Source organism: Myripristis murdjan, chromosome 9, assembly GCF_902150065.1.
Source record: "Myripristis murdjan chromosome 9, fMyrMur1.1, whole genome shotgun sequence".
Classification (NCBI taxonomy): domain Eukaryota; kingdom Metazoa; phylum Chordata; class Actinopteri; order Holocentriformes; family Holocentridae; genus Myripristis; species Myripristis murdjan.
The window spans coordinates 3,926,750-3,953,525 of NC_043988.1; the positions used below are offsets into that span (position 1 = coordinate 3,926,750).

A 26,776-nucleotide genomic window follows, 5' to 3' on the forward strand; every position below is an offset into this window, starting at 1 on the left:
CCCCCAGGAGCACCGAAAACTTCCGGCGAACTGACGTAAAACTGTCGTGAAGCCACTGTTGTTGACAGCAGAGGGAGGTTTACGGTGGAGTCGTGTATGTGTCTGTGTGACACTCGGTTTTTTAACTCATCCTCTCTTCCACCCTGTCTTTCATCCTCTCTTCAGCTTGTCGCCGGGCTGCCCTGTGGTTGAGGATCCAGCCTGCTGAAAGCGGACGTCAAAGCGTGAGGGGAAGCGTCAGACTCGGCGACAGGAGAGCGCTGCTGCCCGGCAGCCGTCAGCCACACACGTGTTAGCTGCTGCGCTAGCGATGAGGATGATGAAGCGACCTAACATCCTGCTGACAGGTGAGCCGAGCAGCCCCTGCCCCGGCTGCTGGTGTCAGAGCCCGGAGAAACACACCGCTGATGTGCTAAGCAGCAGAGCCGAGAGGTGACACTGTGGTCTGGCCTGGAGAGCAGTGCCTCTGGGTCAAGCTGCTGCTGCTGCCCGGCGCGCTGCACCGCCGAGCAACACTCATCTAACCCTGGACACCAGTTTCTGTCAAAAGCCAGGGAAACCAAGACATTAGCAAAGCTTTAATAAGAAAAGAAAAGAAAAGAAAATTACCTGAAAATCAGAAAAAACAAATGCGTAAAAACGTCCGGAAAGTTATATAATAATAATAATAATAATAATAATACTGCTGTTATAAATTACTTTTGAAAAAACAAGAAAATAATCAGAAAATTACACACAAAATTGGAAAAATAGCAAAACAGTAGAACAAATCTGCCAATTTTTAAAAAAAAAAAAAAAAAGGGAAAAAGCTAGCATCAGAATTACTAGAAAACTATAAAATTAATTGCCATAAATTCCCAAAAAATCAAAAATAAATAAAATTAAATGTAAAAAACAAAAACTAGGCTATATTAAAAAAAATTCCCATGAACATGAACAATTTGTATTTGTTAACATCCACAATTGCCACCTCTACAGACCGAGCAGGTTGTTACTATGCTGTGCAAATGTATTTCTTTCAGAGACGTCGGAAAAGTACCTGAAACAAGCAGCCACTTTGCTTTCTAGCACCTCCAGTGGCCCCAAAACTTAGTTTGTCATCTTTCAGTGAAAATAATGAAGTCACATTTTCACAACATACATGTAAGCTCGCTAATGAGAGCAGAGATGCAACAAAAACATGTAATTGAGAGGTAATATTTCACCATGAAGAATGCTGTAAGAATAATGCTGCTCTGTCATGAGCTTGTTGGGCTTGAGAACGCAGCTTTGTAGGTGCTGCAAAAGAGCCACAAAGAGAGTTCGGAGAGGTATTTGTCAACCGGGACTATTATGGTCATCTGTCACCTTTAACCAAGACCTCTCTGCACAGGAACCCCCGGTGTTGGGAAGACCACCTTGGGAAAGGAGCTGGCTCAGAGGACGGGGCTGAGCTACGTGAACGTAGGAGAGCTGGCTCAGGAGGGTGAGGCCTTCCACAACCAGACAGCAAGTCTGACACATCCGCTGCTCTCTGTTTGAGTTCTGATAGAACTGTCAGGGGAGGGAGTCTTCTCACGCCCTTCTTTTGAATAGATGTTGCTGCAGTTAATTTGCAGTGATGTGCGTTGAATCCAGACACAGCCTATTCAAAACCTTGGAGGAAAACTTGGATTTTCTCAAATATATAAACTGATGCAAAGGAATGGACATTCAGATTTTAATTTCATTATTTAAATAAATTAAACCTAACTAAGTTGATAGGTTTCTAGTTTAAGTGAGTAAGTATAAATAATATAAATAAGAAAATGAGTATAAATTAATAAATAAACAATAAGTAAAGGAGCAGAGCTTCCCACTCCACACCAAGTAGATCCAGAAGCTCTATAAAAACAGTATAAAAGGCCTCAAGATCTGTTTTTTTTTTTTTTTTTTTGGAGGAGATTGAACATCACTTTTGTTGTTATTTTCCTGCTTTGATGGGAAAGTAGATCTAGCAGGTAGCTTCCATAGCAAATGTGTGCATAGTATTCATGCACCAGGAAGAAACAGCCTGATAGTACTTTCACAAGTAATTGTAATTAGTTGAGGAAAGAAAGTGGGTACCAGGACTCATCATTTTTTCATTGGCATTGTCCGCTTTGTTCATGTTTTTTATGCACTAAAAGTGTTATTTGGGGCCTGTTTTGCTGTGTTTGCCTGTTTTGGAGATATGGCTTAAATGGTTGAGCAAATGTGGACCAGGAGTTAAATTTCTCACGTTGTTCCAATTTAATTTTCATAATAAAACAGACCTTTCTGAGTGTTTTCACATCCATCTGTTGTTGGCTCATCGAATAAGGCAGCATAGCATAAATTTGGTTTTGATCAGGTAGTGGTGTGTGTGTGTGTGTGTGTGTGTGTGTGTGTGTGTGTGTGTGTGTGTTACAGATTTCCTCCAAAGTTTTGAATGGGTTGCAGCTGGACTCAAGCAGCGAGAAAATGCAAATGTGTGACACGCAAATGTATGAGTGACATTTTGAGGCTGTTCAGATTACGTGCTGCTGCTGATGATTATGATTCATTTTATCCAGGACAGCTTTTTGATGGCTTTGACGAAGAGTACCAGTGTCCAATTCTGGATGAGGACAGGGTGAGTCAAGTCCAGCCGCTAACCCGGGTCTGATTTGTTAATCTGCTCTATATAAAAATAAGAGGATAACTGTGTTCTTCATGACCCACTTTAACAAAACCTTCCAAGTGTAAAAGCATGACTCTAACTTGTTTCCAGTTTAGTATACTGTAATTGAATAGTATTAACAGTCCCAGGGTTCCATACAATACAAAACTTATTGTTTGTGTTCCTCAGGTGGTGGATGAGCTGGACGACAAGATGAAGGAGGGCGGTGTGATCGTGGATTACCACGGCTGCGACTTCTTCCCCGAGCGCTGGTTCCACATTGTGTTTGTCCTCCGCACAGACAATAGCCACCTGTACAGTCGGCTAGAGAGCAGGTACTGCAGCCTCTGGCCTGTTAGACACACAGCCACACTCAGATGAATGCATATCCTTTATACATAATACACATACTTTTTTTTTTTTTTTTTTTTTTTTTTTTTTTTACAAATTTCTAATGTGCATTTTTTTTTATTTCTTTTTCTATTTCTTAGAATTTCACTTATGCTTATAATGTATTCTTCTCTTGAGAATCTGAGCAACTGCAGCTGACCCAGTTTCCCCTCGGGGATCAGTGAAGTATTTCTGATTCTGCCTCTGTAGAGATGGATATCAGGATGAAGTAAACTGTTAGCTACATTTCCCAAATTCCCACTTTGTATATTTGACAGTCCAGTCCACTGAGCAGGATACACATGGGGGACACAAACAAAACCTTCAAAAAGTTCTGTGTTAACAGTGTGTGAATTATTCCAAAAGTGGAGTTGGCTTCTAATAATTATGTTTTCATTTATTTAGAAATTATTTATCAGGGGGTGTCTCCTCCAACCCCAGGGATATGCACCCAGGAGTATTTCATTTCTGTGTTTTTTTGTTTTTTTGTTTTTTTTTTTTTATCCAAGGCAAAAAACTATAAATTACTATTATTTAGGCTATGTGGCCTGTGAGTGATGATGTATTATGTATATCTGGTTCATACATGGTTGGGATCTTTTTTGCAAATTCAGCATAACTGAATGGGCGGGTTGCATGGTGGGCTGGTGAAAGAAGTAAGACTACAGCCAAATAAATGAGATAATTAGCTAATTTTACTAACAGACTGATTTAATTCACACTTTACATTTTGCCAAAGTAGGCTAAATATATTTTCAGAATGGGTACTTAAGGCAAAATTGCTATTCGATATTCACTGGGAAATACTCAATCATTTTCCAGTGTTAATTTTCAGTTTTTTGATATTGACAACCCACTGTCTTCAGTGATCGCTTTGTTTGTGAGATGCTGGGCATATTTTTGAAGCAGTGATTTTTCATGATTGGAAAGCTTCATTCAGTTATTCCCCACATCGTTCACTATATAGTGATGAGTGATTCTCCTAACACAGCCAGTGTTAGGATAATCTGGCTTGTTTTTTTAATTTCCTGGTCAGGTGGCATAGCTGTTGGTCACAAACACCAGTGGATGTTTTTCCTGCTGTAAAAAAAAAAAAAAAAAAACAGGAGAGGTGAGAAATTGGAAGCTGGTCGGCTTTTGTTTTTTCTTTCTCACTCCAATGGAAAATTTTGAGTGTGCCTGCCAAGAGCAAAATTTCATCCATATCAGTTTCTTTTTCCATTCGCTCATGCCAGCTCTGCGTTTTGTCTGAAACAAACTGTTTTTCCTCCCTGTGGTTTACCTTGGATTGTGTCTTGTGACTGATAGGGGCTACACGGGGAAGAAACTGCAGGACAACGTGCAGTGTGAGATCTTTCAGACCATCTATGAGGAAGCTATGGAGGCCTACAAAGAGGAGATCGTGCACCAGCTGCCCAGCAACGAGCCGGAGGACCTGGAACGAAACCTAGAGCAGATAGTCCAGTGGACCGAGCAGTGGATGAAGGACAATAACTAGATGCTTAACTAGGCCTGGTTGCACATGGCAGGACTTGATTACAGTACTTACAGATCCAGAGATACTTAGAGAGAAACACATACACCTGGAAATGGTTTTGAAGCCACAGTTGCCGCTGAAATGGTTGCATGGATTTGCAAAATAATCATATTCCTTTGAGTATATTTTTATACTGCAGAACCATTTGAAAATATTGAGAAACATTGCAGTCTTTTATCAAAAAATGTAAACAAACGAGTTTATGCTGTTACTGTTGATGGGCTTCAAAGTCAGTCGGTACTTGCATAATTTCCTGGTGTCTTGTATATTGCATTCTTATTTTTGTGAGGAAAATGTGATTTAATCAATTGTAGTCAAAACATTTAACATTTATGAAACCATCAAATGAGTGCCAAGAATATATATATATATATATATATATATATATATATATATATATATATATATATATATATATATACACATATATGACCTTTTTTATTTCTTTGTACCAAATGAAAACTAGCCACGTCAGCATCGACTGGCATTACATTCCAATAGACCTTGTTCATGGCTATCATTTTGACATGTAATAGCAGGTAAACACAGGTGTTACTCATGATATTAAGGTTCTGTTCCATTGAAATGAACAACCTTGGCTCTGTCAGACCTAAATGGAAAAGAACCTTTGTTAATGTCACTAGTAACACCTGTGTTTCCCCTGCTTTTTCATGTTAAAATGACTGCTGTGAAAAAGGGCTATGGAGGAATACAGGAATTACTGGTCAAGCAGAAAACAAGTCAATTCAATCTGTCTGTAGTTTCCCCAGTCACCACCAGGGGGAGCCCGTGGAAACTCAACACAGAACCCTCAGCCTTAAAGACTAACTATACCCCAAACCCAAATGTCTGTGAAGCCTGACCTCTACTCGTGAAAAGTAGGGTTTCTGGTCTTTGTTACAAGGTGATGTCACCACCCGTAGAGAACAACAGATGGCGACATCACCTGCTACCAAAGACCAGGCACCCTGCTTCTCACCAGTAGAGGTCAGTCTTCCCATCATTCAGGTTTGGGGTTTAGTTAGTCTTTAACAGCATTTAACAATATTCTTTTCACTAGTTGCAGTTGGAGTTTTGTCTTCCTGTTTCTATTCTTAGCAGTAACTTCCCCCTTGCTCCCCTTCCCTCCTTTTCCAGTGCTGATTAAAAAAAAAGGTTACTTCACTCATAATGCATCATTTTTGTGTCAAGCACTTACTATGCTCTGCCTCCAGTCCCTCACAGAAAGTTTTACTTGCAAGCCTTGATGGAAAACTTAAATTACAAAAATGCTAGCTATCTCTCATTCAATGAAAAAAAAAAAAAAAAACAGGATCCATAGTTTTACAACAGCAAAACACTACCAAAAGTTCAGTTTTAAAAGCTCAACTCGTCATGCAGTTTAATCCCAGTCTCTGGCATCCAGTTGCATACTCAGTATTTCCCCAAGATGGATATTTTTGCTCAGATTTTGATGCGAAGACTACTCCACAAACTCCTCTCATGCACGGTCATGAAGTGTGTGCGTGTCACTGGTCAGGCAGCTTGGACATGCGTGTGCACACATGCTTCATAACTGCATGAGTAATTTTGTGGAAGTGGTGTTTACAGCAAGATTTGAGCGAAAGTCTGCATTTGGGTGAGCTACTTAAACTGAACTTTGATAGCATTGTAAATTTATGGAGCCATTTTTGTCTGTTGGGTCAGAGATGGTTTGCAAGTAAAACTTTCTTTGTCAGGGACTGAAGGCAGCACATGATGACTACTTTATTAAAAACTTGGACATTGTGGTTGAAGTATCCCCTTAAGCAAGAAGCTTTGACGCAAACAAAGACAGGAAGTAGGGAACATTTGACAAAGGCAAGTGTTTTAACTAGACAATCATGTTGTACCACACAACTAAGTTACAGCATAAATCGTCTTAATTGAAGTACCAATTACATTAAAGGAGCAATTAACCTATTTTGAAAAATGGTTGATCTTATTTCACCCCCACCCCAGCTGTTGTGTAGGACAGTAGTGGTGCTATCTTTCTCTCATTGTTACTGAGTGCTGGATACTGGCTGGATGCTCCACATGCTTATCATCAGACCCAGGTCAAATCTTTGTGTGGCACACTAAAATTGCTGCAGCAAAGTGGAATTTCTGTGACTTAGCAGTAAAAAGGCAGATAAGGACATTGTGGAATATCTGCATGAAATCAGCAAATTAATGCCAATTTGAAGGTATCACAGATTAAATCCAGGGTATAGCATTAACTAAAACTGGATATCTGATACCGTTTATATGTATAAGAAAACCTTATAGTCTATTCAATAGTGTATTCAGTTGTTTAATCACACTCACAAAGAGAAACTACATCTCAAGATTCTTTGTCATAAAAAAATAATGTCTATTTTCTGATATTTGCATTCCATATAACACCCTTGCTTGCAGTCCAAAAAAGGGAGAAAAAAAATTTAACAGGTGAACGGAGGGCCAAGTGTCTGAAACATGCCTGCGAGTGATCACCGTTAGGACATTACACTAAGGGGAAAGCGGCAAAATAATAATGAGAAGAAGAAGAAGAAGAAGAAATTATCAGTAATTTGAGGACTTGGGTGGGTCTCCAGCCAGGCCTTAAAGCTGTAATAATCAAAACCACCTTGATTAAAGCAAGGACTGTGTAGACTCAAACATTGACAGAACAGCCTCACCAGTGTTGCTATTCTATTTACAACACAGTATCTTTTTAGTAGCCTACCAATGCAATATTATATTATTATAAATAGTATAATGAAACGTTCAACCAGCTCCACTGTATTAGAATTGAACTGCAACGAAATGCATGAACAATGGGGGATTTTTTTTTTTTTTTTTTAATAAAATAAAGATCATAGCAAGCTTTAAGCAGGGATGAGATGCTGTGGACATAAGCAGCCTAAAGCGCAGGCTGATAAAGGGTTAATATGCTGAGTAAAACTACCAAGGGCAAGTCAAATGGAGCTGGGCACACGCTGGGGCTTAGTTTGGAGTGTTACATGTGTCCGACTCCCGGCTGGAACATATGGTAAGAACATGTTAATGAATTTCCAAACTTAAAAGCTCATATTGATAAGTTAATCAAAAAGCTCTCTAAACAAGCTATGTTGGGTTTTTTTTTAGTTTGAGGCTTTTCTTAAACGACTTGTAGTGCTTTCATCTGTATACCAGTCTTCATATAAATTAATGCAATGTTATATGCGCATAATTATCCTAGTTATGTTGAGAAGATTTTACTCAAGATTTTACAAAAAAGGTTAGGCTATATGTGCAATAGGCAATAATAGTTCAAGGTAAATGCTCTCGCTGACCCTCTTTTTTAAATCAAGTTGGCGGTCTACTGAAGCTTGTTGAATGTAATATTTTATTACATAATGCTTGGATAATGTTTAATGATTTATGTATTTTGTAAAGAGTGAGACATGCACTTGTGGTCTGCAGAGGTCCACGGCTGCGGAATGAGTTCGATAAGTGTAGACGTCTCCTTTCAGAAGGAGCCTGAGGCAGCAGTTGTTAAAGTCTAGTCTATGCTTTAGTATCCTAAAGGGCTGGACACGTCTAGCGCTCGATACTGTGGAAATGCCTTGAACGCATCTTTTCCGCACTTTCTCGGCTTGCTGCTTAATATATTTTTAGATTTCTGCCACGTTTAGACTGATGGAACAGTTTCTTACTACTATTTCTTAGAGATGAACTTGGGCCCAGTTTTAGGTGTCTAGATAGGCTATATGTTCTATAATATAGGCCTAGGTATTTCTTTTTTCCAAACAGCCGCCGTGCGCAAAGTTTGGTTACATGGCTAAACTGAGTGTCAATTGTTAGTGCGTGGCTGGGTTTCTCCTTTGTCAGGTTGGATTCTTGACACGACATTCTGGCATTTGTGTTGTTGAAAGTATACTGAAATTATGTTTCTTTTTTTCTGTCTCTGTTCCTGCTGTATTAACTATATTTAGTGGCCTATAGCTGTTTACGCACAGACGCTGCGGGTTCTAGTTCCCTAAGTTTGATGATGGGTGTCATCGGTCCTCATGTTGGGAAAGAAATAAATCCTTGCTAAATCTTTATGCTCAGTTTCATAAATCATAGGCTACATTCGAATAACAAATGCGTGGCCTGACTTCAGATTTGTAAACTGTAGCTACCCTCAGATCCGCATCTGATGGATAAACTACCCTGCAACTTTGTACAATAGCTGAAACTGGCTGTTTCATGATAGAGCAGTTTTCTGTTTAAAAAGAAAAAGCTCTGGACTATATATTTGGCCTTTATGAATTTTAAATGGCCATAACTGAGCTCATGTACCCCCTATTGCACACTAAACGATAATATCTGCACATTAGATGAGAATTACTCCTGTGGTTATTTAAGATGTGAACAAAAGTGGATGTAACCATTATTCTCAGCTCCTGGGGGAATGTGGTGCGATCAGTTGACCAAAGTGTCCACTCCATCAGCTGCACAGTGCAGGATGTTGGGAAAAAAATGGAAAGAACTTTTAAGGAGGGCAAAGAATGACATACACCCCCAACTCCAACAGGTGTGAGTCTTCTCTCCAAGGTTTCTATTTATAGTCACATTAACACGTTTGGAGATTTTGCAGCCTTTGCTGGAAGATCTTTAACCAACAAATGCCTGCTCCAGTTTGCTGCATTTTGCCACAACAGCACCTCCGAACAGTCTGAAAAAGAGATGCAAGAAGAAAGAGGTAAGAGTAGAGGTGGAGAAAAAAAATACAGTCAGAGCAGTAGACATGTGCATTAATGCTGGAGATACAGGTTTAAGAAAACAGCATGTAGGCTACATTTCTTCCAAGATGGAGAGTGTCTTCATTGCATTGTCCATACATGCTTATTCCTATAGTGACATCAATCAGCAGCCAACATAAATTGTAAACAATAACCAATTTGCAGTGTCAGGTGAACAATCTGTGGTTCTGGCACTACAGGTGTGGTTTTGTTACTACAGGTGTGTTAGGTTAGGTTTGGGCCTAAAGGAGAGGGAAATTTTTTGACACTTATAAATGGCATGTTTTAGTTCCTCGGCGTCATCCAAAACAACTAAAACTAAATTTGTGTAAATCTTGATATTTCTTATATGTTTTATACAGCTAAAACAGCCTGGAGTCAAATAGACCACAATGAAACACTAATGGGAACCAAATGTCCTCACTGAAAACATATCATCATGTTAATTGTATGTTTATCCACTTGTCCCCATTAAATTAGGAAAAAGTAATTAAATGGGAAGCAAAAAAAGATGTTGATCGTGTATTAAGAGGCTTTAAACACTGAATGGGGTCAAACTGACCCTAAAGATAATAGGAGGAATAAAAGTTAGTGTAAAAGAAAAGAGAAAAAAAACATTTGGCTTTCCGTAGCCTATAACGAGAAAATACAATAAAAGATAGATGGCTTCATGATCTCTGAGTGCCTTATTGGCCTGTTGCCCTCTTTGGTTCCTCCTCCCAATGATTTCCCATTCACTTAAAGAGACTATTTGTCATTTCAAAGCAATATTTGTTCAGGCTCATTGTCTTTTGCCTGGTATCCAACTGAGTCATGCGAGGCTGACAGTAAACTTCCAGTCCGTGTTTCCGACCTTTGCTTCGGTCACCTGGTAATGACAGACACCAGCAGGCGCATGTGACATAAGCGTCCTGCAGGGGGCGCCCTGTTGCAGCGGGCTACATCAATGCTGCTTGCTAGTCGGAAGCCCCGTTTATTTCCATCGTGCCTGGGTGGCTCAGGACATACATGGACAGGCGTGGGTATTAAAATGGGTAAGGCAGGCTGTTTTCTTTGCTTTGTAGACTAAAATATGTCTTGTGCTTAATTCCATGTGAATGTAAGGGACTCCTCATATTTTGTGGGTGTTTCAGACTTCACTGGAGGCCGTTGAAGAAGCGGTGCCACTGGGTTGTCGTGCTTTCTTTGCTCAGGTCTCCTTCCTTTAGTAATGTTAGCCTGAATGAAGTTGAAGCTTATGACGCGCATTGAATCGTTCAAGTACGGTACTAGCGTACCGGTGCTGGGCTGTGGAAATGTCAAGACAACATTTAAAACAACAAATAAATAAAGCATGACTTCCAGCCACAAGTTTCATAATGAAATGACGAAGGCGTATGACGTATTTGAACGCTTTGCTTAATTATTGACTTTGTCAATTTCAGACGATATAAAAACAGTTATGTTGTTGGTTACGGACCAACAACATAACGTACAAAGTCAAAACCACACGGCAAAAGATCCATGCAGCCGAAGTGCATTCAAAACAACAGCACATTATTGTATTAGCTCGCCAAACCAACAGGTTCACGAAGGCAAAACTTCAGGTCTGAACTGAAGAAAAGTCAAGACACTAAGTCAGAGAGACTACACTGATACATTATCACTTTAAGTTGCTGAGGAGAAACTCAGCCCTTCAACGTCACACATTATTATGCAAGGAGTTAGGAGGAAGTTGACCTCCACAGCCCTTTTTCCTCTTTCTTTCCAGTAGCAATTACCGAAGTGGTTCATTTAAATCGTGGCTGTGGGACATCTATTTATGAAACTGTCGAGAAAGGATTTCCAGGACCAACCAACCTTATATATTTATATCTATATCTAGAAATAGATATATATCATTTATTATTTTGTATTTTATTTATTTGATTAGAGGTAAAATTGCTTTTAATCTAAGTAAAAGCGCTAATATAGAGATTTCCCTACTAATTCTGTGATTATCTCTCTGTTCCCAGTTATTACAGGTAACTAAAAATGGCAATGTAATTTTATTCATGTCTTTTAGTCATTTTAAACATATTCACAAGTGAATCACATGTTGGCAGTTGTGCTTCTCTGTATGTAATATGTATCTGATACGTTACTGGGGCTATGCTACACTGTATGTGTGCGCAGCTGACATGTTGCTTTATGTTGAGTTGTCAGGAATCATTGTAAATCAGTCATGAAAAGCAAATACTTAGGAAAACCCATCAAAAAGTGCAATCAGTTTTTATCATACTTTATGTTACCATGCAGTTCAATGCAATGAACATTTCAAATGAACAGTTTGATTATTTATTTAACATGTATTTTTGCATATGTTCATGTATTATGATTGTCAGGATATTCATTTTGTGTGATAAACATGGTGGATGCGCCCGGGGCTTTGCTGATGAAATATAATCCATTTTGTGTTTGTCTTTCCAAAGCGGCCAGCAATAATGCCACAGCCCAGAGTGATGCTGGTGGTGACGGGAGATGACTTTGGCTACTGTCCCAGGAGGAACCAGGGGATTGTGGACTGTTTCGAGGCTGGAGGCATTTCCAATGTCTCACTGCTGGTTAACGCCTCTGCTGCCAAAGATGCTGCAGATCTGGCTAAAAGGTAGCGTAGGTAATATGACACGGCTTTAAATGACAAGTCCACGCTAAAACCCTTCAAAGGACCATACCAGTGATTTTGAGCATTTGGCCGGTTTACTACAGTTTCTTTACATTTTACATTGCTGCAAACCATTTTGCAAATCCTGCGGGGGTACTAAAGATTTCACAGCATATAATCATATAGTCCCTAGATTTTTAAATTTGAATTTTTGGTTGAGACATCCACATTATAATGTTATGCTGCTGTGATGGACAATATTGTTGCCATTCATAAATCACTGAACTAATAATTGTGTAAAGTAAATGTGCAAAGTAAATGGTTCCCCCGGGAATTATTTTCTGGCAGAGGGAGCATTTCTCTTAACCCAATTTCAAGTCATCCAAACACAACAGTGCTGTTGCCTTTAGGAAAACTCATGTGGACGACTTTATTGTGGTGATGCAATACTGGTGTGAAGAAAGTCTTGAAGTCTCTGAAAGTTCATTTTCATATCATCGTGGAATAAATGGGATCCAAGGGCTGGATAAAAGATAAGAAAAATGATATCAGACTGCTTCGCAGAAACATGAAGTGTACACATTTTGTAAATATTACTCTAAACATGCAGAATCACTGGTTGAGTCCTTTCAACACTTAAAAACTATTGATGTTATTTCTAGCTATTGCTGATCTAACTGTTTTTTCGGGATTTATTTTCTTCCCATCTATAACAAGTTAAATGCAGCCATCATAATGTCGAGGTATTTACAGCAGCTATAGTGGCGTTTCTTAGCAAAAACTATTTCAGCTGTCTCAAAAAAGCAGCAGTATATGTCAGGTTCCTCACAATCAAAGAGCAAGACAGTATTCCTCCTAGAGCTGCCATTTTGCACTGATGTTAACTGTCATACAAGGATGAGAATCCATCATAGAAGAGGCACAGAGACCAGTTTCACTTCCCTCAGAAATATCACAGTCCACAGTGCATTGAAGACACAAGGACAATTTAGAAATGCTTTGGAGGCAAGACAGTGCAAATCCGAGTCATTTCCTGTGTTTGTATCACATGAGTTCAAAACAGCTGCTCCACATCTTTGGAGACAAGCTCCTTAGTCTGTTCACCCGAGCACAGATTATGACTGGCGCTAATGTCCCATAGTTACTGAAGTAAACTTTGGACAGGTTTCTCACAAGCCACAGATCTTCCCAACATTTGGACGCTAAACCGGTATTTTTCAGACAAACAGATGAGGGGAAAAGTATGTTTGTTTCAGCTAGTCGCTATCTGTTGATGCTCCCTGGTGTAGAGACATTGCTTGGCAAAAAAAAATAGATGGTGCCTATTTAGGAGACAGGAAGTGTATACCATTTTCCTACCACTGGCAGAATTTGTAATGCATCATCTCCCTTTATTGGAGCATCTTTGATCCGTTGTGGCTTGGGTTAAGGGCATGGCCATGATCATAAACATCTAGCTACATTTATACATCCATATGCCCACTTTCTTTCAGTTGGAAAAAACACTATGATGTCCATTGTCTGGGGGTTGGCGAAACACAGGAAGCAGTGGCTACACTGAAAAAGTAAAGCACATCAATTTATCACAAAATAACTCCTGCAGTGCAAGACTCGTAGACTGATGGAAGGAAATCTTTTACAGTAGCTAACCTGGTGGCAAGAATTATTATTATTTATTTATTTTTTTTACAGAACATGAATATGTGGTAGAGTTGCTCACTAAATAACTGACTCTTGAGGAATGTTGCCTGCCAGGATTACATTCTGCCTATAACTCCAGTACAGACCTTTTTCTAGTAGGTAAACACACGTGTTGCTGATCACAGTCATTAAGGGTCTGTTCTGTTTAGGGGCAGCAGAGTCTGTCCAGTGAAGCAGCACACACACCACCAGGGCCCCAGCTCTGTTACACTTAAATGGATGAACCTTGATTAATGTCATCAGTAACACCTGCATTTACCTGCTACTTCATGTCAAAACAGCCGCTGTGAAAAAGCTCTATACTGTCTCCCATTTTTAAATGCCATGATGACACGTGCTCTTCGCTCGTCAGACACGGCATCCCTATCGGCCTACATGCCAACCTGTCGGAGGGCGTGCCGGTGTGTCAGAGCCTCCAGCCGGACTCCACCCTCCTCAACCATCATGGCTTCTTCCATGGGAAGATGGGCTTCCGTCAGGCCCTGCAGAGAGGCCAGCTCAACATGGCAGAGGTATGCACTCACAGTGGCAGCAGAACCAAGGCACTACTAACTTTTTCATGTTGGCAACATAATTTTCTGAAAGATCTTATATTCTGTGACCAGGTTTTCTAGTGCTAGTAGACCTTGTTCACAGCAGCCATTCTGACATGAAGCAGCAGGTAAACACAGGTGTTACTAATGATACTAATTAAGGTTCCATGGTATATAAGTGTAGCACAGTCTGTCCAGTGAGACAGCATGAACAATGGCAAGACCCTGGCTCTGTTGCACCTAAATGGAACAGAACCTTAATGTTTTTATCTTACCTGTTCGTGTCAACATGGCTGCTGTGAAAAAGGTCTACTTTATATGTGGTGCATGTGCTGCTGAAATGGTGGCAGAGAAGACACATGTTTGTATGTCCTTTTTATGAGTGAAATCTAGAACTATCTTGGAAGAGCTCCGGAATTTTTGGAATTGAATCCCAACTCCAAATCCAAGGTTAAGAGTCTCTGGAGTTGACGCTTATACTCCCATGAAATGACCCCTATTGCTGCCTGGTGGAGTGTCTATTATTACTGTTTGGATGTGGCAATGCACATACTAGAATCAAGTGACTACATATCACTTAAGTTATGTAGCGCAGTTGTATGAATAAGTATGACTCCTTGAAATGAAACACAACTTGTTACTCAGATTCAAACATTTGTGAGAAAACCAACATAAAAAAACAACATAACATTAAAAACAGTAATCAGCCACAAGTAGTAAATGCTTGGATAAGGTGCTCAAGTTAAAGTACTGGGCTTAAGTGCAAAAAAGCAAGTTATTAACCGTGCAAATTCAGTGAATTTATTGCACATAATGTGAACAGCTGTTTAAAACTAATGCACTTGGCAAAGGGGAGACTGCACCTTCTTCCTGATGGGAGCCGGTCAAATTCATAGTTGTAGAAAGGGTGGTGCAGATTAGTGACAGTGTTCTCAGACCTTCACCAGACCTGTTTGTTGAATGTGTGTTTGAGTAAAGCTGCTGCTCTCCTATGATGGTAATAGCTGCTTTTATAACTCTGTTTAAGTGATTTCTAGTTTTGACTTTCATGTTCCAGTGCAAGACCAGACGTTAAAGCAGACTCAATGAAAGGCTTATAAAATAACGCCATCAGTTTCTTACCGACATTAAAAACATTTATCCATCTTAGAAAATATTAGCACCTTGTTGCCTTTTTTTACAGATTGTGTTGCTATCAAAGTCCTTGTCAATAACAGTACCTAGGTATTTATAGCTCTCTACAAAGTCCACTTTTTGTCCACTAGTCATGGTCTCTGTGAGTGTGTGTGGTGCTGTTCTGAAGACATTCAGCATTAGATAGTGATCATTGCACTAACTCAGAAATTAATCCACTATAGGTCCATGTGATGTTTCCCCCTCCTGTAGCAGGCTGACGATGACCAAATTATCTGCATATTTGACATGTCTATCTTTATGGTCACTCCTACGGTGGTGGTGGTGGTGGTTGTTGTTGTTGAGAATGAACAATAGGGAATAAAACATCCTTTTAGGGACACAGAAGATAAACACTGTTCTAACTGTACACTATTGACTCCTACCCTTTACACTGAAGTCATTTAGCTCTTTTGGGGATTTATTTGTAGACACAGGCACAATTGAGTTGCTGCCAGCTGCACATACAGTATCTTTGACATTTTTTAGGAACTGAAATGGTGATCGGCAAAAACAAGGTCGGTAACTTCTGTGTAATGTTAGCTTGCACCAGTGTATCATCCTCCATTTGTATCTTATACAAATCTGGCAAACAAGGCCTGGCTGTGATGCAAATTACTTCCACAGCATCACAGTGCGATCGCTTCATTAGTATATATAGTATTAGTAGACGTGCCTGATTTTCCATTGTGCTGTAAGTGTGATATTCCACTGTTAGAAGCTTAGTAGCTTCAGCCAAAACATCTCAGTCATGCTTACCTTGCCCTTGCCAATAACTAGCATTGGCCCACTGGCTTGCTCGTCAATGGCATTGGCCTCTCTCTCTCTGTAGGCTTTGGTGTAGTCAACTAATCACCATTTGAAATGAGGCATTTCATACAGGCTTTCGACTAATAACAGCTCATCCTGTAAGAACACATCAATCATAAAGCGTAATCTATAGATCTAACTCTTTGTTCAACAGATTGTTCTGATTTCTACATAACATACAGTAGCTGGCTTACTCAGGTGTAAAAAAAAAATATAGGTTTTATCCAGTGATAGTAACGAACCACTTCAGGTTTCGCTGTACAAATCTGAATTTGCATGGCTTTCTCTGACTTATTTGGCATTGTCTATAAGTACAATAAATACAAAGCTGCCTGTGTAGCTGTATTATGCTACAACTGCAAGTAAAAGTGGTTAAACCCCATTGACGCTGCAATAATGTTCTTGACCGATAGTTAAACAACTGGTGTATGTCTATCATTAATGTTTAACTGTAATGTAGTCACAGGTATATTTATTATAGCATTTAGAAATTGCTTGGCACCTAAATTAGTAAGAGGAAACAGTAAATATGGTCAACATACCACCTTAATAACAGTACTGTAGACTATTGATGTGGGGTTTGCATGGTGATCATCCTAAGTGACATCATTGTGACAAATCAGAGCACATTGGCTGACTTCTTGCAAAACTCAACTAGCAAAAAGACAATGACTCACTGAATCAAAAGACCTTTACAAGTGTGTTACAGTTCACTTTTAGGCTAACAGTGTAGTTGTTATATTGTTGGAATACTTAATGAACTATGCATTTACTAAGATAATAATGACTGCGCTTTAGCACAACAAGGAAAGAGGACAAATGATATGCAAATTTATTTATTCAAAGTGAGGCACCAGCAAATTGTAAATCAGGCAGTTTGAAATTTATAGGATGGTCATCACTTCATTTTGATATTCACACTGTCCCTTGCTTTAGGACATAATTGTGACCCAGCTCAGGCAGGTAATTTGCAAAGCACATCAACAATCAGTTACTTGTCTTACCATTAGCCACAAAATGACATATGATAGTACAGAAAGTGTTGGTATGGATATAATTCTTCTTAGTGAACTCTGACGCCTTTCCATGTAACATCCTTCCCCACATTGTTTTTCTAAATAGGAAGAAAAATGTCGTTTCATATTATCAGGTGTCATATGTTTTCTCTCTAAATGCCAGGTTGGCATATATGTGACACTGGCTACATACAAGACACATGCAGGGACAAAGTAATGTGGTTTTGGGTTGACACACTTAAACCAAATTCTAACTGGGCAACACTAACCAGGTATACCTTCATATTAAATGGGTTACTCTGGCAGTCAAGCATTATACTGTAGTCATGCCTGTTTTGGTTTTTACTATAAGTCATGTTCAGACTCACAAAGCATTGTTTTGACATTTTGTTGTGAACAAAAACTAAGACTAAGTCTAACAGTCCTAGTCTGAATAAGTCTGGTCCCTGCATGAAAGCAGGCCCCATCATTTGTTTGCAGTTTGGTTCAGGAATCAGTCCGTCTTCTGCCGGCTCCCGGATCTGGAGATTAATTTGTGTTTAACCAGTGCTTGTTTAGCTAGCCTAAGAGCAAATAAAGAACTATAGATCAAGATGGTAAAGTTTCCATGTAGTAAAAACAAGTTCCCAAGTAGTTTATACAACCAGCAAGAGCATGTGAATGTTTTTTTCCAAGTAGGAAGGTCATATTTATGCTTATAACTACATGGTGTGAATGTAGTATTAGGTGCAGCCTGTAACAGTAAAACTTGGCAACAGATCACCATCTCCAATTAGAAGTACCCACAGGAACACTAGGAGAGTTAAAAATGATGTGAAGTTGAGAGCGAAACAGCTGATGTGAGGTGTGAACAGCCAGACCATACCATCTACACTGGCTCAGCCTAGCATAGCCAAATTTGTGCACTGAAAATTCAGTGGTATTTATTTGTTTTGAACAGCTGCTTAGATTTGCATTGCAGATTTGAGGTTGATTTTATTTTTTGTTTTACAATATATATGAAGCACACCTCATATTGACTTACTGTTTGGTTTGCAAAGTGAAGATCTAAAGGATATATTATACTGAACATTTGAAGGGAAACTTACTCTCACAATGATGAAACTTTCAACACGACTTATTTTGTTGCAAGTGTGTGTTGCTGCAGTTTGTTATAAAACATATTTTAGTATTTTGTCATATTGTTGTGGATATTATTTCTGTAAAATAAGCTGAAATATTGTGACATTATTTTAAGGCCATATCACCCACGTCTAGTAACAAACAAAAGAGGATGGAGAAAAGTGGAGAGGTTAAATTGACAGAAAATAATCATGAATCATTTTACAATCATTATGTTATTGGCCTGCAAACATCTGCTAAGAAAAAAAAAACAGTTCATTGCATTAGTTTATTTTGAACTGTTTCCACTATCAGTAATATAGGCAAAAAGAAATCACAAAACATTTTTTAGCAGGTGGGAGGTCCCACTGCACTCAGCATTCACCAGATCTGCTTCAGTCACCTCACTGAGGAAAGGATCTCATCTGTTACTTATGACTCATCTTGATGACACGAGGTGTTGCCAGTCAGCCAGAGCATGGTCTGGACATCACAGTAAAGAGAATGTTTTAGACAAAAACTCATTAATCAGCAACTCTCTGTGTATAATCAAACATTTTACTCCATCTGAATGATTTCAATCATTCAATCAATGTCATCAATACTGTCATTCAATCAATCATCTCACTGGAAGCATCAGTGCTAGATAACGCTGGAGCTGTGGAAACAACAGCAAAAATAAGAAAAGGACTGCCACATGATACAGTCGCAAATCAAGTCCCATGTGACCTCTCCATTAAGGATACTTTGTAAATGGATTTTTTTCCTTTTGAAAGGACATTTGATCACAAAGTTCCATGTATTTCCATTACCGGAGGCTATGTGCACACAGTACAACCTTTGGGCCAAGACATTTACCAATGGTATCATCAGATTTCACCTTTTCGTATTATATAAAATCATTGAAAACAACAAAATTTCCAAATTCAGTCTGCCAATGACCAATATTTGTCGTTTTTGCTAGGGTTTTGCTGGAATAACTGCATTTAGGTTCATTAACATACCTGTCCAGCACAAAACAAGCAGCTTCGGCATCACTTTGAAAATCTTTGTCCCTCATCATCAGATTCCATCGGGGAAAGGCCACACCAATGTCCTGATTCTCTGCCGTTGCCTGTCCTGATTTTTTTTGCTTCCTTGTGTTTTTGTTTCTTAAAAGACAATGATTCATGCTCGCTTGCTTTGTCTTGTGTTAAATATGATCCTCCATTTGTCAGATTTTGGGTTTTTCACAACACAATAGGGCTTCCCACAACAGCCATCTCTGATCCAGCAAAAAATACTTGATGCATAATTTTACAACAACAAAACATTTTCAGACAACATTTTCAACATTTTCATTTTTGTTTAAAAAGTTCACAATCATCATTTTCTATATTCCAAATCTCTGGTATCCAGTTATATGCTCAGTACTTCCCTAACTCGTGTATTTTCACTCAAATCTTGTTTGCAAAGACACTTCCACAAAATCCTCTCATGAACATTTTCACTAGATGAGCAAAAGCTCATCCAGTGAAAGGATTGAGAGATGACCACATAGTGCTAGTTCATAACCACTGTTACCAAAGAGCTGCAGTACCTCCAGTGTGCCCACCAGAGGGATGCTCTGTCACATGAAAGCTGTATTACCAGGCTACTCTGCTGTAGAAATGCATAAGAAAAGGAGTAAGCAATGTTTGTCCGTGACATTAATGTCTCAGGTATGTTTTCCTGTGCAGGTGGAGCTGGAGCTGAGAGCCCAGGTCAGGCTGTTTAGGGAGCTGACGGGTCACCTGCCCTGCCACATGGATGGCCACCAACACGTCCATGTTCTGCCAGGTAACACACACAGGTGACCCTGACAAAAACCACATAACTGCTGGTGTACATCTTGTCTACTGATGCCTGTATGGCTCACTTGGCAAAGGCACATACCAGCAGCATTTTTTCTGTCACTCTTTGATGTTAAGCCAGTGTAAGCTACAGGTTTTTATAAGAGTCAAAACTAGCTGCTTTATGTGAGCAGCTGATAGCTGGCAAGCATGAAGTAAATAGCATTTCCCTACTGTTAACTGTACCTAATATCTACCTTATACTGAACACCACAGCTCTGAAAAGAATTTATGTGGAAAGGAAACAAAGTGTTTGAGATAGATACATTTAAATACCCACATGCACAATGTGTATTTTGCAATGAATCAAAGTGTCAAAATCAAAAACATACCCTGGGAAAGTGTTAGACCAACACCTGCAGAACAACACATTTGCAGTAGAAACTACACAGAAAACAAAAGGCAGTATTATGCCACAAAGCATAACCCCTGATCCCAACCCTGATTGTTTGCAACCTTTAATTGCCTTAATGATTTATTTTTATAACACCTATGCTCTGTTGTACCTTTTCTTTATTACGTTTGCTGCTGTCAGTGACCTCAGTTTGCCTCAGGGATCAGTAAAATGCTATTTTAAACTAGCCTCCTTTCCACATGACATCTCAGTTGTATTACAGATCATGTCAGTCTATTAAACACACAGAGTAATAATTTACCTGTGGATAGTAATTTTTATTGTGTGCTGGCTGTATCACATGACAGCTAAAGTTACAACTTGCTGTAAAAGAATAATAAAGAATGTGTTTTGAACTTCTGCGCAAGCACAAAAGCATCACCTGTTAACAGGTGATGTGAGCATGTTTACATAATGTTTACATAATATGAGCATGTGATGTGATCATGTAATTGGTGCAATTACTTTTTATTATGTTTTTTTATTATTATTATGGTATTTTTTGTTATGGTTCTTTTTGTTATGGTTAAATTCTTCTTATTCTTGAGTGCTAGCCTCTATCTACTATCTTCCATCATCCACCAAGATTTCCTAAAAGCTGCTAACTAATAAAATGGAGTTTTAGGGGCTACATTTTCTACAGTAATCCATTCCAGCAGGACTGGTTGGGCTTCACTTCCCCTTGTAGTGTAACAATGTGGTCTGGACTGTGGTTAGACCAAACAACTGCCCAGCAAAGTGAAAATCTCCCAAACTGGAATAGCTACAGGTCTAACGCTAACATTGCTGTAGAGCTCACCTGCTAAAAACATCCATTTTTGAGGCCTGTAGCAGTGGAGTTGTTGTGAGAAAGTCTGACACCATCACTAGCTAAAGCTAAACATTAGCTTGAAGCGCTTTACCTTTCTGATATAACATTAGATTGGCAAAATAACTCACCAAACACCAGACGTCATTTGGATGTTGTTTTTTGGGCTAAATCTTGTCAGTCCATCATAGCCTTAATTTTGCCCAAAAATCACAGTTGAAAATTGGGCAGTGTTTAGTCCGTCAGATTTGGACCTAATTTAGCCCAAAAATAGACAGCAGATGGTAGATGGTCTTGATAGAGATGTCTTTTCAACAACTTAAAAATGACAGCTTTTCACCTTTCAGTTTTCAGCCAAATCTAGATGTTGTTTAGACGGGCAACACTGTTTTTTCAGCGTCTTTTCAACTAATTTTTGCTGGGCGGGAATCCTCTGTTTGCCGTGCTAACATGCTAACAGTTGTTACTACGATTTGTTGAGGCTTGTGGAGGAAACCGGGTGCAATTGAAAAGTCAATCAAAAGGTGGTAGGAGGAATAAAAACGGAGGTTGTGTTGTTTTGATTGGATCCCTGCATTCTTACATGTGAAAGTAGCTTTTAATCCCTCCCCGGCAAAACCAATTGATTGACTCAGGATACATCAACTGCAAGACCCCTCGCTCTGTTTAGAAATGACTTCAGATTCTCAGTTTCATTAAGTTTTCTATATCTAGTGATGGGGAAAACATTTGAAAAATGAAAAATTGAAAAATTCTGTATGGTATTTAACAATCCCTTTAAGTTGTACTGACTTTTGGTGATACTGTGTGTGTGTGTGTGTGTGTGTGTGTGTGTGTGTTGCAGAGGTGCGTGAAATCTTTGCACAGGTCCTGTCTGACCTCTCTATCCCATACACTCGTGTTCCAGTGGAGCCAGGTTTACACAACTGTCCGTGGCTGCCCGCACATCTCCATGACTTCTACACACAGGTAGAGAAGGACGCACTGGACTCCATCCCTGTGTTCACTCGCTATGGAATCAGGTGTGTGTGCGCAGCTCTACATGGTTTCTATGCAGAAAGATGGAAAAAGCTTGGCCATTCGTCTTGGATGTAGAGTGTATACAAGTAAGAATGAAGCACCAGCTGAGTCTGGCTCCTGGCTGGAGCGGTTAAACTAAAACATGTTTTATGCACAAAATAATTTTACCAGCCAAATTTTTTTTTACCAGACAAATTAATCTACATAATGAAATCTCACCCATCAGATACTGTGATAGAGAAAACAGCAGATTTAATTTAAAACATGCATTTACTGATCCAGTGGATCTTATATTTTTGTCTCTATTTTGTCTTTTTTTGTAGTCTTGTGAAAGGGATAGTTTACCCACATTGAAAACTTTATGATTTCACTCATACATAAAATGCTGCATTCATTTTTCCTATTCTCTGTTGCTGCTAACCTACTTTGCACATAATTATTTTTTTTTCTTCACTCATATTGTAGGATTTTGTCAGTTGCATTGTTGAACATTAATATATCTTTTTTTTCTTTACCTTCTATAATTTAATATTACATATTTACTTGTGGGGATCATTCAAATTTAAGCTCATTTAAAAGACAACAGTTTCCTGGTTTTGACAATTCATGCTTTAAAAGTGAATGATTTAAAAAAAAAAAAAAAAAAAGATCATTTTGAAAAAAATGCCTATATTAATAAAATTGAAAGTGTTCTTTGTTTCGCTATCCCTAGGTGGCCAGACGTCTACCTGGGACTGACCACCATGGGCCAGAACATGTCCATCCCCAACTTGAAAAGAGCTCTAACCCACGCCATGGCAGCAGGTCCTTCGTCTGCTACCTCCACTAGTGCGTCTACATCAGAGGAGCCTGTTGTCACTGCAGAGCTGATGGTCCACCCAGGTTACCCAAGTCAACCCCATGAAGGTGGTTGTGGGGAGGGACCCGACAATTTCTCCCAGTCGTCCGACAGGCAACATGAGCTGACCATCCTGAAAGACCCATCGCTCCTGGCCCTCTACAGCCAGGAGAGAGTGCAGCTTTGTGCTTTTAAGGACCTTTGAATACTGCCATTTAAAATGACCTACCAACACTTTGCAAATGTGTCACAAACCTAGTAACAATGTTTGGCGCCATCAGGAGGTTGATTTCAGAATTAGCAGAATTATATATGGATGTTATTTGTGTAGTTCAAACTTCACAAATAACATTCATATATACAACAATCATGGTTTAAAAAAAAATTACCTATAAAAAGCTAATCATGGTGTAGGGGCACCATGAAAACATGAGGAAAAGTGAAAAGTGCGATATATAGTTTTATCACAAATTTGGGTTACTGTGACACAGTATAGTATCTTGTCTCTACTCCAAAACACTCTTGAGTTGTAATTTGAGAAGAGTTGAAAGGCTTTTGACTGTAGTGTTGGGAGGACAGGTTTGTCATCCAACAGGGCCAACCCCGCTTATTTCATGACTAAACAAATGGTTAACCCTTACCTTGTCCATTTCCTTAGAACACACCTCTTAGTAGGTGAAGCACAGATTGAAGCACCCACAGGTGCATGGTAGATAGTGATATTCAGAAAATATGCTGCTAAATTAGACATAGCATAGATGGAAGTCCTTTGAGAAAGCATACCTGAGCCCACCTGCCCTCCCTCCCTCCCACAGGCTGCAGGCAGTAGTAGTTGGAATGGTCACCTCAGTTGACATGAACAACATGTTTTTGGTTTTGTAAGCTCGCTAACCCAGACCGCAGCCTAATCTTGCAAAGCAACTGAGATTAATATTAGAGGGCCATACCAGTGATTTTGAATGTTTATCAATTTATCTACACTTTACCTGCATTTTATATTGCAACAGATCTTGCAAATCATGTTGGAACTAAAGTTTTCACAACATATAATCAAATAATCCTTTGATTTCCTAAGTGAATTTAGGTTGAAATGGCCACCTTATAATGGTTTGCTTCTGCAGCTGACAAAATTGTCAATATTCATAAACCACAGAACTGATAACTAGCTGGGTAAAGCTAAAGTTTCTGTGGGGACTATTTTCCGGGGAAGAGACCGTTTCATTCTGCCCAGTTTCAACACACCAGTTCCGCTGCTTTTAGGAAAACTAATGTGTATGACTTTATTACGGTGATGGAAAACTGGTGTGAACAAAGTTTGAAGTCTCTGAAAGTTCATTTTCATATCTCAGTGGAATGAATGGAAACCAATGGCTGGATAAACGGTAGAAAAATGATATAGTTTTAAAATACGATTGCTTGCTTTGGGAAATTAGCAGAAACGTAGAATTTACATATTTTGTAGACATTACACTAAACATGCTGAATCACTGGTATGGTCTTTTAACATGTAACCACTAGCCACACTACTACTGACACCAGCTTCTACTTGCAAGCTAGTAAGAAAATCAAATGCATTAACAACAAAATAGTTCTAGTTAGCTTACAAAGCTAACCATATGGCCAGCTAACATTACCTGAACACAAACGTGACCATATATATTGATGAAGTCATCATCACTTAATCCCACATACCACAGAAAATAACCATGTGTATTCAGTTGTACCGTTAATTTTCTGCTGTTGTAGGCTTAAGAACCTCCAACGTGGCAGCCAGGTGGTTTGTTACATCACCTGAAAGCCCTATTGAAGTCTGCCAAAATGCACTGGGCAAAGGTTGTTATTTATGTTCAAGCCTAGCCCAACTCGCTCCTGATGGCTGCTTTACAGTTGTGAAACTCTTCTCCAAACCAATAATTTACAATTTGCTATGTCCACATTGATGTACATGCTGGGCTGGCAAGTAAGATGCACCTTCACAGTCTCAGGTGGTCTCCTTAAAACTGTCATCAAGTAAAGGTTGCACTTTTTTTCTTTTATCTTTTTTTTTTTTTTTAACATTGTTTCAGTCCTTTCTTGTATTAATAACCATCTCTGGGGCGCCCTAGTGCTCACTGGATAAGAGCACATACCACTTGTTAAGGCTGAGTCCTGATCGCAGCATCCTGGGTTCGAATCTGACCTCAGGTCATTTGCTGCATGTCATCCCCCCTCTCTCTACTGTGACCGTCAAAGCAGAAATGCCAAAAAATAATCTTTAAAAAACGAAACAAAAACAATAATATTAACCATCTCAAACATCTGGATCAAATTAAACACCACAAGCCATTTCACCTCTCAGATGTATTGCTGACCTTCAGCACACACAAAGATGTGAAGCAAGCAGGTTATGAAGTATCAAAATTGGCATCCTGGCATCTTGCTTGAGCCATAAGTTTAAGTCCTCCCTATATGACCTGTCCTCTTATCTCATCTCTAAGTTGTGTGTGTGACCTAAGTCTTTCTGGTCTGTTTGGCTCAGTTTGAATATACAGAAACTCATTCCCACTTATTGTACATCTGGAAATACTGGACAGAATTGTCTGCATTTGCTGGAAACTTATTTGATATATTTTGCAGTACAAGAAGGTCTAACTTGGGGGAGCTAATCTATTTTCACCACTCAGTTGATTTTCCAGTTATCTCAGGTCAGTGTAGCCAGACTAGCACAATTCACACATACCTCTGTAGATACCTGCCAAAATGGTGTGTCCCAAAGTGGATGCACTAGTAAATTTTAAAACACTTTAACATTATGTATATTTGTGCATGTTTCCTGGTTCTTAAAATGACATTTTTGAAATCTTATATTTTTCTTAAAGTCGGTGTTAAAACACTATTTATGCAATATCTTGGTAACATTGTAAAGATTAAGCGTACAGCTTAAGTGAATGACTAACAAATTTAGAATTGTGAACTAATAAATTAATATAAGAATGTTTGCAAGAATGAGTTTGTTTTTTTTAATACTTCACATCCTGCCAGTTCTAAACTGTCAAGATTGTTTTTATTCTCTGCCCATATATATTTGTACCCATGATGAGGTACAAATGTAAATGCTGGGTCAACTGTTGTATCTTGTCAGTGACTATAAAACAGTTACTGATGTCATTGCTTTCGGAATACTGTCTAGTATTTCTGTGAAATGCATTTTTGAATAACTTGTACACTGAGCTAGCATTATTCAAAGCAAATCTGAGCAGAGCTTTTGCATTTTACTGGAGGACACTTCCAACAGGATATATGGCTCTGGTTTTTAGAGTACAGGTCCCTGCCAATCATCTTAATGTAATGTATAGTGAAACAGATTATTTGACTAAGGAGAGTAAACTGGCTTACTTTTTTAAAACTTAAAATCAGTCTTTCCTACACAGCTTTACAGACAGATGGGCCATACTGCACCATGAGTTGCCTAGTGCCACAAATGAAATCCAGATTAGGTGAAGTGCTGCAGTGAGCTGAGCTGTGGCCGTGGAAAAGTACAGTAATCAGCAGGTATTATCTCCTAGGTCCCCAGCAGGCGGGCCAGATAGTCCTCGAGA

General features: G+C 39.1%; 2 protein-coding genes across 2 annotated transcripts; both read left to right on the forward strand.

Annotated features, from left to right (window-relative positions):
• The first annotated feature begins 69 nt into the window (after positions 1-69).
• On the forward strand, positions 70-6,506 carry ak6 (adenylate kinase 6). Its single transcript, XM_030060128.1, has 5 exons — positions 70-347; positions 1,373-1,465; positions 2,553-2,611; positions 2,828-2,973; positions 4,337-6,506. Exons 1-5 carry the CDS (start codon positions 311-313, stop codon positions 4,524-4,526), a joined length of 525 nt encoding a protein of 174 aa, XP_029915988.1. The 5' UTR covers positions 70-310; the 3' UTR covers positions 4,527-6,506.
• Positions 6,507-10,260: 3,754 nt separating this feature from the next.
• On the forward strand, positions 10,261-26,183 carry ydjc (YdjC chitooligosaccharide deacetylase homolog). The gene is made up of 6 exons (XM_030060664.1): positions 10,261-10,344; positions 11,761-11,936; positions 13,987-14,146; positions 19,986-20,085; positions 22,185-22,362; positions 23,073-26,183. Exons 2-6 carry the CDS (start codon positions 11,773-11,775, stop codon positions 23,401-23,403), a joined length of 933 nt encoding a protein of 310 aa, XP_029916524.1. The 5' UTR covers positions 10,261-10,344; positions 11,761-11,772; the 3' UTR covers positions 23,404-26,183.
• Positions 26,184-26,776: the final 593 nt, after the last annotated feature.

What these genes read in the sequence shown, in the direction of transcription:
- ak6 (XM_030060128.1), top strand. Translation starts at nt 311, where the DNA reads ATGAGGATGATGAAGCGACCTAACATCCTGCTGACAG. An exon ending in ACCTAACATCCTGCTGACAG is followed by an intron (nt 348 to 1,372) that starts GTGAGCCGAGCA and finishes CTCTCTGCACAG; the next exon opens with GAACCCCCGGTGTTGGGAAG. An exon ending in AGGAGAGCTGGCTCAGGAGG is followed by an intron (nt 1,466 to 2,552) that starts GTGAGGCCTTCC and finishes CATTTTATCCAG; the next exon opens with GACAGCTTTTTGATGGCTTT.
- ydjc (XM_030060664.1), top strand. Translation starts at nt 11,773, where the DNA reads ATGCCACAGCCCAGAGTGATGCTGGTGGTGACGGGAGATGACTTTGGC. An exon ending in ACACGTCCATGTTCTGCCAG is followed by an intron (nt 20,086 to 22,184) that starts GTAACACACACA and finishes TGTGTGTTGCAG; the next exon opens with AGGTGCGTGAAATCTTTGCA. An exon ending in TTCACTCGCTATGGAATCAG is followed by an intron (nt 22,363 to 23,072) that starts GTGTGTGTGCGC and finishes CGCTATCCCTAG; the next exon opens with GTGGCCAGACGTCTACCTGG.